This window comes from Euleptes europaea, chromosome 1 (assembly GCF_029931775.1).
Source record: "Euleptes europaea isolate rEulEur1 chromosome 1, rEulEur1.hap1, whole genome shotgun sequence".
Lineage (NCBI taxonomy): Eukaryota > Metazoa > Chordata > Lepidosauria > Squamata > Sphaerodactylidae > Euleptes > Euleptes europaea.
The window spans coordinates 3186026-3200760 of record NC_079312.1 but is presented as its reverse complement, the minus strand read 5'-3'; the positions used below and the strand labels follow the sequence as shown (position 1 = coordinate 3200760).

Below are 14735 nucleotides of genomic sequence, written 5' to 3'. Positions count from 1 at the left end.
GTTTCTGCCTATACAGCTGCTGCCATCCTTTTTCCTCAACAGCAGGGAGCAGCTACCACAGGGTTACTTTCTGAACAGGTTTTCACAGTCCCATAAGTAGTGAGGGTGAGACTGCTGTATTTATCTGCTTCTCCCTTCCTCCCTGGCCACTGGAGGGCAATGGGAGGGGGGCATTGGTTTGTCAGGTCACAGATGGGAAACTCCTGGAGATTTGGGAACGGAGTCTGGGGAAGACAGGGACCACAGAGTCGTCCCCCCACCCCCCAAAGCATCCATTTTCTCCAGGGGAACTGATCTCTGGTCTGCAGATGAGCTGCAATTCCAGGGGATCCCCAGGTCCCCCCTGGAGGCTGGCATCCCTTGTGACTCTTTATGGGTTTTTTCAAGGCAAGAGACTAACGGAGGTGCTTTGCCATTGCCTTCCTCTGTGTAGTGAAGAAGAAAAATAAGCAACCAACATTGCTTAGCTTTGTCCTTAGTGTAGGAAATCTCACAACCAGAGATTTGCTAGCAGACAAGCAGGCACGTCCATCGCTACGGAGAAAACAGCAGTGGGATCTGCCAACGAGCATCCTCGCCCAGATGAAGCTGCCAGGCTTATCCCAACCTGCTCTTTGAGAATCTGGTCCAATTCATAGGTGATGGTGATGGGACAGAAAAACGTACCTGTGTGACTTTGCACATAAGACAGAGTCTGGGAAGAAGACTATCTTCCCCTACTTGTCTTCTTTGACTTTGTCAATCCCTCCCCAATCCGTGCAGCCACCTGTACCTCTCACACATTTGTTACAAAGCAACCCACCTTTCATTGAGCATGACAACAAAGACAGCTCTTGAAACATGACAGGAAGAATTGTCAGTTGAATAAGCCCCCACTTTTACAGCGCAGAAGTTAAAAGGTACAGTTATTTTGTAAAACAAAGCAAACATCTAGACAGATTTCTTGCCAGAGGTGAGGAATTCTTGAGCTATTCGATGACTTGGGATTGATTAATTTGTGGAACTGACCAAGGTTACTGGCAGAGGGATCTGAAACTGCCCAGACTCAAGTACACCTGTCCTCTTCTTTTGGGGCCAGGAGTCTAGACTGGAGGGCCTTTTGAGTGGGACGGCAAAGCCCAAATGGAGAAAAGCAATGGAAAAAGTGAACTGAGTCCTGGCCCTCTGATCAAAGGCAGCTCACAGGCTCCTAAAGTCAAGACAGAAACGTCTGTTTACATGGAGGCAACACCACCCCCACGATTGTTTTAGACTTTGGGAGATTTTTCAGTTTCGAGCTTTTGCATCATCCCATTTAAGAGGGTCACAATATAGATCCTGGCCCTCGCCTGTGGGATCTCTTATCTCTGTATTGGATGCGGGGGGAACATCTCCCTGCCCTTTGGCCAGAGATGCTCTCTGCCTGCCTGGTCTCGCCTGGGTCTCTTGCCCAGCTGAAAGGCTCTCGAAGGGTTAAAGATGGGAGGTGGGTCAATCCTAAAGGGGCACATGAGGAGGAGGGCGGGGAACCCATTTCCTGTCCCCTCCCCCTCGCAGGAGCCACCTTTGTCTTTGCAGGGCTGCCACTTGAATGGCTTGGAGGGGTCCGGTGAGCACAAATGCCTGGAGTGTGGGAAAAGTTTCAGCATCAGTGGAAACCTTGCTCGCCATCAAAGAAATCACACAGGGAAGAAACCATATAAATGCCTGGAATGTGGAAAATGCTTCACTCAGAGTGGACACCTTACTTTCCATCAAAGAATTCACACAGGAGAGAAACCACATAAATGCCTGGAGTGTGGGAACAGCTTCAGTCGGAGAGACAGTCTAACTTCTCATCAAAGGATTCACACAGGAGAGAAACCACATAAATGCCTGGAGTGTGGGAACAGCTTCAGTCGGAGAGACAGGCTAACTTCTCATCAAAGGATTCACACAGGAGAGAAACCATATAAATGCCTGGAGTGTGGAAGCAGCTTCAGTAAAAGTGGGTACTTTACTGTCCATCAAAAAATTCACACAGGAGAAACCATATAAATGCCGGGAGTATAAGAAAAGCTTTAGTCATAGTACAGGTTTGTCTTCCCAACAACTAATTCACAAAGGTGAGAAACCATATAAACGTCTGGAGAGTGGGATAAGGTTCAGTCACACCAAAAGCTTGTCTTCCCATCAGATAATTCACACAGGGGAGAAACCATATAAATGCCTGGAGTGAGGGAACAGTTTCAGCAAGTGGAAATCTTGCTCGCCATCAAAGAATTCACACGGGAGAAACCATATAAATTCCTAGAATGTGGAAAATGCTTCACTCAGAGTGGACACCTTAATTTCCATCAAAGAATTCACACGGGAGAAACCACATAGATGTCGGAGTGGGGGAACAGCTTCAGTTGGAGAGACAGTCTAACTTCCCATCAAAGGATTCACACAGGATAGAAACCATATAAATGCCTGGAGTGTGGAAGCAGCTTCAGTAAAAGAGACACTGTCCTTCAGTGTTACTCCTCTGAAGATGCCTGCCACAGCTGCTGGCGAAACGTCAGGAAAGAAAATACCAAGACCACGGTTACACAACCCGGATAACCCACAAGAACCAATGAACTCTGACCCTGAAAGCCTTCGACAATATTTACAAGTCTTCCTGTTAGGCTGGAGAACTCCCTAAAAGGGGGATTCTTTTCAAGATAGCCAGCCCTTGCTAGGACTGGATATCTGAACTGAATGCCTACAGACTTCTCCATCTTATGAATAAGATGGAGACTCTTAGAATCCATCAACCTTTGTGTGGAGTCACAAGGGGTTACCGCACTTTGTATTCCCAGCAATGTATAAAGAGTTTGAAAATGTTATAAAAAACATCTCGCTTTAAAGGGTTTTTGGATACAACGGCTAATAAATGGTTTGAAGACGACTTCACAGCTAAAGAGGCCAAACAAAGTGCGAACACTATTTTTTACAACGTTTTCAAACTCTTAATACATCGCTGGGAATACATAGAAAGTGCAAACAGTCTTTTTTACAACATTTTCAAACTCTTAATACATCGCTGGGAATATAAGTGCGGTAACAGCTTAAGAGTTTAGATCTTTCCATATTTGAAATGGCTTTGATGAGTTCTCACTAAGATCTATCTAGCCTTGTATAGGCCTCCCAGTCCTGACAGACATGGAGATTGTAAAACCTATAGCTCTCTTTACACAGGTCTCTTCAACCCTTCAAAGAGTTGAAGAGACCAGGAGCTTATTCTCTGAGCTTGCGTCAGAAGTTTCTCTAGCTAACAGAAAGAATTCTGAACATTCTCTGAGCAGGAGCCAGAGGTTTCTCTAGCTGACTGTGAGACCTCTGCCCTCAGTTCTTACACAGAACTCTGACATTCACATGGCTTTAAGCTTTGCATTGCTTTCTAGTTCTGACACAGCTAAAGATGGCATGCACATACATATAGATCTCCCTGATCTTAACATAGATCAGAGGCCTTTCATAGGCTAAAAACACTTCGAGATTTCTCTATGGTTTCATGAACTTAGTCCTGGCATGGACTGAAAATATGCTTTAAGGGCTCATGACTTTATCTCTGACATGAACTCATGGAACCAGAGATTTCTCTAACCTTTGCATACACCAAAGACATTTAAATACTAAAATAACACATAGAGAACCAAAAAGGTTTAAATATCCTTAACTTTTCAGATCTCTCTAAGCCCTGCTGTGCTGGGGAGGTTTGTAAATGACATGACTAGGTTTGTAAATGACATGACTAAGTATGTCTTTTGTTTTATGATGTTCTAGGTACTTTGAATTAAGATTCTTTTAACTAAATCAGATCTTATTTATTGCACTAACCATATTTTACAAGATTTCTGTAACTGCTTTATTTCCTGAATGAAATATTATTACTGGTTTAAGGTATAGAGATTGCTCAAGATTGCTTGAGTACATGAACATGTTTAAGACTCATAATGTCTGAACTTTATAACATGTTTTAGAATTTTGTAACCATTTACTTGCATATATATTATGTAAAATAAACTATATACATTCACATCCTTTTCATAATTTTTTGGAGCATTTCAAAAGAAAACCTACTTCGGTAAGAAGCATAGAGTCCTGTCTAGTAGGTGTCTAACTGAATAAGATAACATACTTCTTCTCAGGAAGGGATCCATTCTAAGAGCCGAGGCACTGAAAAGCATTGACCCGCTTCATACCCATCGCAGATCCTTTGGCTTACCACTCACCAGCCTCAGGAGCAATCTCCCTGCTAGTGTTTGGCGCAGAAACTCCTTATTCTGTTGAACCCACTGCTTCTGGAGGAAAAACATTTACCAACAGCAACGTAAATACTATGCATATTCTCCATTTCTCTTTCTGTCTCCCTTTCTCATTTTTACCCAGTCTGCCTTTTTCTCTATTCTCTCACTTTTCTCTGTTACTAACCAAGTTTTTGTGAAATCCAAATCATTTTTGTTCTCCCCCCCTTCCTCTTTTCTGTCAACATACTGATCTCTATTTGTAACATACATGCATGAACTGGGCTCACCCTCTCATCAAACCCTAAAGCCATACATTTCCCTTTCACAGCCCACGTCCACTTCCTCATTTCTTGTTACTGCACTCATCCTTACTGTTTGGCAACATGAAATGGCAAAAAATGTTATTTAAGTACTGGGAAGCTCCTTTTCTTTGGGAGCTGTTCGGTTTGCAAATATCTATCCCATTTGACCAAAAATAAGACAGCAAAAAGGGGGATCTCCCCTTTCAGTTAACTTTTTTTCTACTCCTAGGAACCCTTGAGCACGTAAACACTTAAAACATTTGCAAACTGGACATATCAGGGCTCCTTCCCTTTGTGCTAAATGGCCAGTCAGTTTCTTAGTTTAAATTTAATCTTTAGTTTTATACCCCATCTCTTTTTTAATCTTTATGATCTATAGTAATGGGCTTATCGCTCCTCACAGAATGGAAACTTGTCCTATCTCTCGTAATGGGTGTCTATAGTAATGGGCTGATCACTCAAACAATGGTAATAGTAACAAAAATCTAACAAGCTTCCATTTTCTAGGCCTCCATACCCATGTTTCCAGGCCGGGGGGTCCCTAGAGATGATTTTAATTATATTTATACACATTGATCTATCTATATGTTGATATGTCATTTCTTAACATCTGTTGAGTCGCTGGTCAGGAAAAGTACCAAAGGATCAGAACTGCCTCTCAACCTAATACTTCATTAGTATAGCTGAAGAAATAGATTTATTGCTCTGTAATTGCAAGCGATTGGTCTTTTTAGTATTATAACATTGCTTTGAGTATTGAATGACACTTAGCAAGATGTTGTATAGCCCACAAGTTACTCGTTGGCATAATCAGTTTTATTTAGAAGACAATCTAGAAGACAATTTAGAAGACGTGTTAAAGATAGAACTGTCAACTTCTGTATAAGAAGCATCCTGTGAACTTCTCATCTGTCTTTCTGCTGGTGGTTTATATTCAGAGAAGACTTTCTCCTGAGTTAGCATCTGAGGTGTGCCGGGGTTCCCATTTCACCCAACAATTCTTCCAGTCAGGTGAAAACCTGGTTTGCCTTAATCTTAGAGAACAGTCGTGCTTATGCATTTAGCTATGTTTGAAAAATGTTTGGAGACCTGGTTTTTATTGCAAGTATTTTTTCTGTACTTGTAGGATTAATTTGCCCGTTTATATTAATCAAGCCTAAGAAAAAAAGAGTTCTGCTTCATTAAAAATAAAATCATTCAACACAAAGGAGATCTGTCTGATTTTCTGGCAAAAGATCTGCTATCTGAGCTCTACCATTTTGCTGTGCTGGAAGAGATATATCTCTGTCAGAGTTTGTCTTAAACAGAACTAAGAGGTGATTTTGCAGCTGAGTTCAGCAAAGGAGGCTTTAACTGTCCAAGAGCTGAGTTTTCTTCCAATCCCAAGGTTGGGTACAAATTATAAAATCCATCACAAGGACTTCAGCACTGCACAGGGAAATGAACATGTCTTTGGAAAACTCGACCCCCTTACAGGGATTTGTCTCCAACTGCTTCCATTGTCACCAATGGTTTCTGCCTATACAGCTGCTGCTATCCTTTTTCCTCAACTGCAGGAATCAGCTACCCCAGGGTTAATTTCCTTAACAGGTTCTCACAGACCCATGAAGTAGTCATTTGCTGTAAGAAGTGGCTTAATTTTTAGATTTTGTATTTCACTGAAAAATAAGTTATCTAATTTAACCAACCATCCCAAGCAATGATATAAACTTTGAATTAAAAAATTCCTTTTTATTGTAAATACTTCAGTAATAACAATAAAGTAAAATAATGTAAACTGTAAAAAACACAAAAATATATGTAAAATATATGAGAGTTACATTATATGGAAAAACTCTTAACAGATTCTAGCAAATCACTATAGATCTGGATACAGGTACACAGTAAAAAAAATCATATATACCCTCAAAGAGTCATGTTGGGGAGCCTTACTCAGGCAGCATGACAGCATACAAGCATGCCTGAGAAAGATCTCCAACTTGTTACAATGTCGGCTTAATATATATACCTTCTCTGTGTGTTAAGTGCAGTCAAATCGCTTCCAACTCCTGGTGACCCTATGAATCAATGTCCTCCAAAATGTCCTATCTTTGTCAGTCTTGCTCAGATCTTGCAAACTGAGGGCTGTGGCTTCCTTTACTGAGTCAATGCATCTCTTGTGTGGTCTTCCTCTTTTCCTGCTGCCCTCAACTTTCTTAGCATGACTGTCTTTTCCAGTGATTCTTGTCTTCTCATAATGTGGCCAAGATACAAAAGCCTCAGTTTAGTCATTTTAGCTTCTAGGATCAGTTCTGGCTTGATTTGATCTATAACCCACTGATTTGTTTTTTTTTTGTTTTTTTGGCAGTCCACGGTATCCATAACACTCTCTTCCATCACCACATTTCAAAAGAATCTACTTTCTTCCTATCAGCTTTCTTCAATGTCCAGCTTTCACACCCATACATAGTAATAGGGAACACAATGGTATGAATTAACTTGATCTTGGTGGCCAGTGAAACATCCTTACATTTAAGAATCTTTTCTAGCTCCTTCATGGCTGCCCTTCCCAATCTCAATCTCCTGATTTCTTGGCTGCAGTCTCCCTTTTGGTTGATGATGGAGCCAAGGAATAGAAAGTCTTCAACAATTTCAATTTGCTCATTGTCAAGCTTAAAGTTGTGTAAGTCTCCTGTAGTCATTACTTTTGTCTTCTTGATGTTCAGCTGTAGTCCTGCTTTGGCACTTTCTCTTTTAACTTTGAGCCGTAGTCGTTTCAAATCTTCGCTATTTTCTGTAGTATCATCGGCGTATCTCAAATTGTTAATGTTCCTCCCTCCAATTTTCACTCCACCTTCGTTTAAATCTAATTCAGCTTTCCTAATTATATGTTGTGCATATAGATTGAAGAGATAGGGAGATAAAATACATCCTAGTCCAACACCTTTGCCAATTGGAAACCATTCCATTTCTCTATATACTGTTCTAACTATGGCCTCTTGTCCAGAGTACAGGTTGTGCATCAGAATGATCAGATGTAGTGGCATACCCATTTCCTTTGTGATCCACACATTCAAAAGCTTTGCTGTAATCTATGAAACACAAGCTGATTTTCTTCTGAAATTCTCTCGTATGCTCCAGTAACCAACGTAAATTTGCAATATGATCTCTAATGCCTCTTCCTTTTCCGAATCCAGCTTGAATATCAGGCATTTCTCTGCTCTGCTCTCCTCTAGGGAGCTTATCGCTGGAAGTTGTACAACCAGTAGCAAGTCTGGGCAAACATTTGAATTAGCAAGAGCAATTTGGGGAGGGGGTACAATTTAGTTATGCATGAGGGCAGATCCAATGAAAAAATTCTGTAAAAGTAGCAAGGTTTATGTCTATTTGGATTAATGCCACCTGTGAAAATTCTGTATTGGCACAGCATGGTTGCCTCATGTTCGTTTACCTGATTGATGGGAGCTCCAGGACAAGTTCAGGCTTGAATTTACTTTTGTCTATATTTGGAGCCTTAATAATGAACTGTAAGTAGCAACCTTGAAAACCTGGTATCACAAAGTTTTGAAATAGGGGAAATAAGCCCTAGGGGAAATAAGCTTTAAAAGTGTTCCTGAAAGGAATAATGCGAGATTTTGTAGTCTGTGTATGTCAGGGTATATCTCAGTAGGGAAAGCCAAAAATACAATTTAAAAATGCTGAAGTGATTGTAAAGAATCTACAGTAAACACCTCAGAGCGGATTCCCTAAGAAATACCACATTCCCTAAGAAATACCACATACACACACACATGGACACACAACTAAGAATGGGAAAAGGAATGGGGAAACAGGCAAGGATAAAGAGGAATGAGGTCAATATTACCTGATCCAAGGTAAGATACTGAAAATTCCTGAGAGTCTGTGCAGCAGACGTCCAACAAGAGAGCGGGGGTGGGGGGTCCTGCAAAGCAGATGCAGAAGTTTTTAGGTAATGGGGGAACCCTGGCACACCCTTTCCTCAGAACTGGGCTTTTCCTTTTAGTCCCAAAGTTTGGCATGGGACCTGACTCTTCCACGATTATGATTGGTTCAAGAAATAAAATATGAATTTGTCTGCACACTTTGAAGTAACTCCCCTCAAAATTCAGGGGAAAGAGTTGGAAATTACACCCAACATTCGAAGAGGAGGTTTTCGAAGCACCGGATGTGCCTGAGTAGATTGATAGTAAAGGCTGCTAAGAGCTGATTGCCCATTAACTGGAAATTTTCTTGCATTGCTTTGATGAAATATGCTTGATGTAGAGATACGGTCGTACACAGGCCATGGAGCTGGGCAGGGGGGATATTAAAGCTGTGGTAACATCCTGCCTCCATGATGGAAATGTGCTCTGGACATATAAGGTGGATGTGCTTTCTCAAATCTATGCCTAAAATCCGCTCATTGTATTTTAGTCTTCACAAAAACTAAAAGATTTGGGATCAATCTAGGGTGTCTCAAATGAAGAGGGGACAGGGGACTAAGCATTCAAAACGTCTTTTCTTTGCATGAATTTTTACACGCTGTGCCAGATTGCTAGTATGAATGAATCTCTTTCCATAGTCTGAGCATTCAAAAGGTTTCTCCCGTGTGGGTTCTTTGATGTATTTGAAGATGGCCAATCTTACTGAATCTCTTTCCACACTCTGAGCATTCAAAAGGTCTCTCCTGTGTGGGTTCTTTGATGCTTTTGAAGACTGCTACTCTGAATGAATCTCTTACCACACTCAGAACATTCAAAAGGTTTCTCCCCTGTGTGGGTTCTGTGATGCTCTTGAAGGGTGCCACAGCGACTGAATCTCTTTCCACACTCCAAGCATTCAAAGGGTCTCTCCCCTGTGTGGGTTCTTTGATGTATTTGAAGATTGCCACTACGACTGAATCTCTTTCCACACTCTGAGCATTCAAAAGGTTTCTCCCCTGTGTGGGTTCTTTGATGCATTTGAAGATCGCCACTGCGACTGAATCTCTTTCCACACTCTGAGCATTCAAAAGGTCTCTCACCTGTGTGGGTTCTTTGATGTATTTGAAGATGGCCACTGCGACTAAATCTCTTTCCACACACTAAGCATTCAAAAGGTGACTCCCCACTGTGGATTCTTTGATGCCCTTGAAGAGCGCTCCTCTGACTGAATGTCTTTCCACACTCTGAACATTGAAAAGGTTTCTCCCCTGTATGGGTTCTTTCATGCTCTTGAAGAGTGCCACAGCGACTGAATCTCTTTCCACACTCCGAGCATTCAAAAGGTCTCTCCCCTGTGTGGGTTCTTTGATGTATTTGAAGATTGCCACTCCGACTGAATCTCTTTCTGCACTCTGAGCATTCAAAAGGTTTCTCCCCTGTGTGGGTTCTTTGATGCATTTGAAGATCGCCACTGCGACTGAATCTCTTTCCACACTCTGAGCATTCAAAAGGTCTTTCCCCTGTGTGGGTTCTTTGATGCATTTGAAGATCGCCACTGCGACTGAATCTCTTTCCACACTCTGAGCATTCAAAAGGTTTCTCCCCTTTGTGGGTTCTTTGATGCATTTGAAGATCGCCACTGCGACTGAATCTCTTTCCACACTCTGAGCATTCAAAAGGTCTCTCCCCTGTGTGGGTTCTTTGATGCATTTGAAGAGCGCCACTGCGACTGAATCTCTTTCCACACTCTGAGCATTCAAAAGGTGACTCCCCACTGTGGATTCTTTGATGCCCTTGAAGAGCGCTCCTCTGAGTGAATCTCTTTCCACACTCTGAGCATTCAAAAGGTTTCTCCCCTGTGTGAGTTCTTTGATGCTCTTGAAGATTGCCACTGCGACTAAATCTCTTTCCACACTCCAAGCATTCAAAAGCTTTCTCCCCAGTATGCGTTCTTTGATGCTCTTGAAGAGTGTCACTGCAACTGAATCTCTTTCCACATTCCGAGCATTCAAAAGGTCTCTCACCTGTGTGGGTTCTTTGATGTTCCTTAAGATTGTCACTTTTACTGAATTTCTTTCCACACTCTGAGCATTCAAAAAGTTTCTCCCCTGTGTGGGTTCTTTGATGCTTTTGAATATGGCCTCTTTGACTAAAATTCTTTCCACTCTCTGAACATGCAAAAGGTTTTTCTCCTGTGTGTATATTTTGGTGCACAAGGAGCTGTGATCTGTATCTTAAGTACTTTCTACACTGAATGCATTTATGTGCCCCCATTATACTGTGCTTTGGTGAAAGCTCATTACTTTTCCGTCCACAAGAGAACATCCTTCCACTTTCTGTGCTGATAAATGGTTTCTCTCCTGAATGAATTCTTTGGTGTTGAAAACAGTCTGATTTCTGTGAGAAGCACTTGCCATAGTCTGAGTGGTTATAAGGTTTCTCTTGTTTATGCGTTATTTGATGCCTAAGGAGCTCTGCTCTACAAAGGAAGCCCTTGCCACACTCCAAGCATTGATGGGTTTTCTTTCCGCTGTGTATTTGCAAATGGATACCATATTGGGCCTGATCTGAGAAGTTCATTCCACACTCCAAACACTTATATCCTTCCTCCACCATGTGACTTAGTTCATGGAAATCCAGTCCTTGGCCATGAATTGGTTTATCTTTCTTCTCGACCATGTGCCTTCCTTTCTGCCTCTTAGGTTTGCCTTGATTCCTGAAGTTTCCTTTCAAATCTTCACTCTTCACTTTATCTGGCAGTAGCTGATGCACTTTCTCATCACCCTCATTCCACTGATCATCCCCTGCTGGAACGAAAAGAGAGAGCCCGTTAGCACCCACACAAGGAGGTCTGATCATCCACATGCAAAACATTTCAGCAGTTTTTTCCTGCTGTGCATTGAAGGGTACATCAATAGATACTTTAAAGGGACATGAAAGCCAGCTGCATCAGAAAGGGTTTGCAGTCAAACGATTTGATTTGAATTAAGGGCTGATTTCCGACTGAAGGTCTTTCCGCATTCCACACAATCATAAAAAAAGATTAGCAACATAGGTGTTGTGGGTAGACATAGTGCCGGAGGCCTGAATTATCATTCCTAAGTATTAAAATCAGGCCACCTATTCCAGCCTTTGTACCAAAGGCTATCCCTTTTGTTTTTTCGTAACTGATCATTAAGCATTCCTTCTCGCGGAACGCAGCCACCCTGGCAACTGTTCTTCTAAGCCCAACTGGGGTCCTGGAAAGGTACGGCGTCATCAAGTGTAGTACTTGAATTATTAGTTCTGTCCACTCATTCCCCCCACCCCAAGTTAAGTTGGACAGCAGACACTGTAGAAACCGCTCTCCCTACAAGGAATTATATTGGTGTTATTGAATTAAGATGATCTTCAACTCAGCAGTATTTAAACTGTTTTAATACGTTTTATGTTTGACTATGTTTTAATTAATTTAAACCTGACGTTAACTGCCCTGATCCCCGCTTTGCTGGGGGAGGGCAGAATATAAATAAAAGCTTATTAATATTATTGTTATTATACTTGCCCCTGGGCCAGCCAGGCTGTTTGGGTCCCTCTACCTGGCCATGCTGAATATTGCTTTTGCTGCCACCCCACCATCTCGAGGCTCCCAAAAGGAAACAAGTAACAGGACAGGTCTCAAAACAATGTATTGCTGTTCAAATTTTGATTCCCACATCAGCCCAGTGTCACAATTGCAATGGCAGCAATTTGCTCCTCTGGCACCTATGAAAGTTCCTTACCCAGAGAGGCCATTACACTCCCGTAGTTCTCCAGCATGACTTCCCTGTGAAGCGCTCTTTGGTCCGGATCCAGCAGGGCCCACTCTGCCTGGGTGAAATACACAGCTACCTCCTCAAAGGAAACCGGAGACTGAAAGAAAAAGCAGATACCCTCGTCAGAGATCATGCCAGGCACAGGTAACACTCTGGAGGGGGGGGGGCGTGTTCTGGGAGGGTCTAGGATGGAGAGCTTGGCATGTGTAATGTAAGAGTTCAGAGCCTCTTGCCTGGGCCCCTTAACAACAACTGCAGGAGAAAAGCCCCCCTCAGAAAGGAGGGGGGACCCAGGCTGCCCCCCCCCTGTTCATCTCCCCTACCTGGACTGGAGGTGCAGCAGCTGTTCCCACACCTCCACAAAGAGAATGGATCAACACTGTCTCTTTACTGCCTGCGAGGGAGACAAAAGTAGAACTCAACTTCCTATCTTGTTTGCTTGCTTGAATCGTGCTTCACACACACCCGTTCCCAGGGCTGTGAAACTTTGCCCTATGTACGCTTAAAACATTTGTAACACTTTGTAGTAAGTTGTGGGAGAGGTGAGAGAGAAGCACAAGGGACCCATCAGCCTCAGGCAGGTCTAAATGCTGCTGCCACATTTGACTTCTGTGATATTTGAAATCTGTCCTGTGAATGGTGGAGCTAAAAAAAGTGACAGCATCTCAGCTAGATCAGAGTAAAGGCCCAGGCAAACTATTCACCCACCAGCTGGGCCCTCGCACTGTTATGGCACCCTCACAGGTCCGCAGCTATCCTGGGACATCCCACAAGGGTCCAGGACCAGAAGCTGGTGCCCAAAGGATGGGAACACTGCTATATAGCCAGTGACAACGGGGGTCTCCTGGCGTTCATCTTGTTTGGGCAAGGCTGTAGCAAGCTGACAGGACTGAAACCGCCTGAGGTGTGTCATACCCTCCCCGGAAGGAATGATGTAGCTTCTCCAAGAAGACAAAAGAAAAGCAAGATTACATTTCTATGTCCTTCCTGCAGTAGATTTCATTCACCCAGCCAAATCCTTTCAGTCCATTCAGATGTACCCTTAATTCCATCCTGTCTCCAGCCAAGCCCTCTGACTCACCTTCCGGACCTCACCTTAATTTCCAATTCTATCACTCGATGCTGGACGCACCCAGCCATCATTTTATGAGTTTCTTATTCTCTGCATGCTATTAATCCAATCACTAGCAATCAGGCCTTTTGTTGCTAGCAGTGTGCAGGCATTGCCAGTCATACCCTCCAGGTACATTTTGGGGTATAAGGATAGCCTCATTGGCCACAGTAAATTGCTACCACTTCCTGGATCCAACATGTGAGCCACGGTACTTTCGTGTGTGCCGCATTCCTAGCTTATAGTGCTGGTCACTGTTAGCTCCCTTTTGCAGCTGCCTCTATCTGGGACTTCACTCTTTCTGCAGGAAGGTAACTATATACCCACTTGGGACCCTCAAACCTTTATTTTTTTAGCTCTGTAAGTGTTGGGAATTGTGTGTGTGTGTCTAATTTTGAACATTTAATAAAATCCTTAAAATTCATAAAGTGTTTCTTTATTGGGTTCTTCCATTTGGTTTTCTCACCTGGAGTGGGATTGGTTAAGAGATCCCCATACCAGCCTCTTGCAAGCTCTATTTAGTCTCCACCAATTTCCCCAATAAAAGGAGAACCCCCTGGGTATGGCGTAACAGCACATGCCCTTGAGTCCAGGCTGGAGGGAGAAAAAGAGGGAGGCGAAAATGTCGTATGGCACCTTTCTGTCACATCTGGCCAAAAACCCAGATGTGAATTGAGTGCATCTGGAAACTCAGGTAATGTCAATGAGTGTTGAGAGCATCTACTCACCCACTAATGTCACATCCAGGTTTTTGGCCAAACGCAATATTAACGTAGCATCACATCCGCCACAAGCCCCTCCCCAAAGCTGAAGGGCATGCCTGACCACAGCCTGGCATCCCTATTCTGGCATTCTATTGCTTGTAGCATTCTGTCAAATGTCCCACTAAGCATGAGCACCAAACACATTTCCCCGCTATTCCTGGCCCCTAGTAACTGTTCTTCATGTGCAGCCTCCAGTTATTCGCAAGATTGAAGAGCTCGAGCGAGATTTGTCTGCCTTTTCTTCTGAGCCACCTTGAGTCTCTCTAATGGAGAAAAGGTGGGATATGAATATAATCAATGTGAGGAATTGCCTCCATGAATTTGTCGAACCCTCATTTTCAGGCATCACAGTGATGAGTGCCACAAGTTGGGTGAAGAAGCATTTGGTTTTTCCCCAAATCAGAACTCACTACCCATCAAATTCACTGGGTGCCCCAATCCCATCCAAGCACTGAGTCCTTACCGCGTGAAAGGGCATCTTGGACATGCTCCTGGTCCCAAGCCCACTGCCCTTCCTCCAACGGAGCTCTTTCCGTCTCACAGAACTTAGCTTCCATCTTCATGGATGGACCCCACCTCTGAAACAGCAGCAAGGAAGGTGGGTAAGAGATGGAATGGAAGACACCA

The 14735-nt window shown here is 43.1% G+C and overlaps 1 protein-coding gene across 1 annotated transcript; it reads right to left on the bottom strand.

Moving 5' to 3' along the window:
- Nucleotides 1-9171: 9171 nt before the first annotated feature.
- Nucleotides 9172-10446, bottom strand: LOC130481852 (zinc finger protein 180-like; the record flags this gene model as incomplete). Its single annotated transcript, XM_056854640.1, has 2 exons — nucleotides 9172-9287; nucleotides 9540-10446. Coding segments are annotated over 2 exons (1005 nt in total), but the record flags the coding sequence as incomplete, so codon positions are not given.
- Between the last annotated feature and the right edge of the window lie 4289 nt (nucleotides 10447-14735).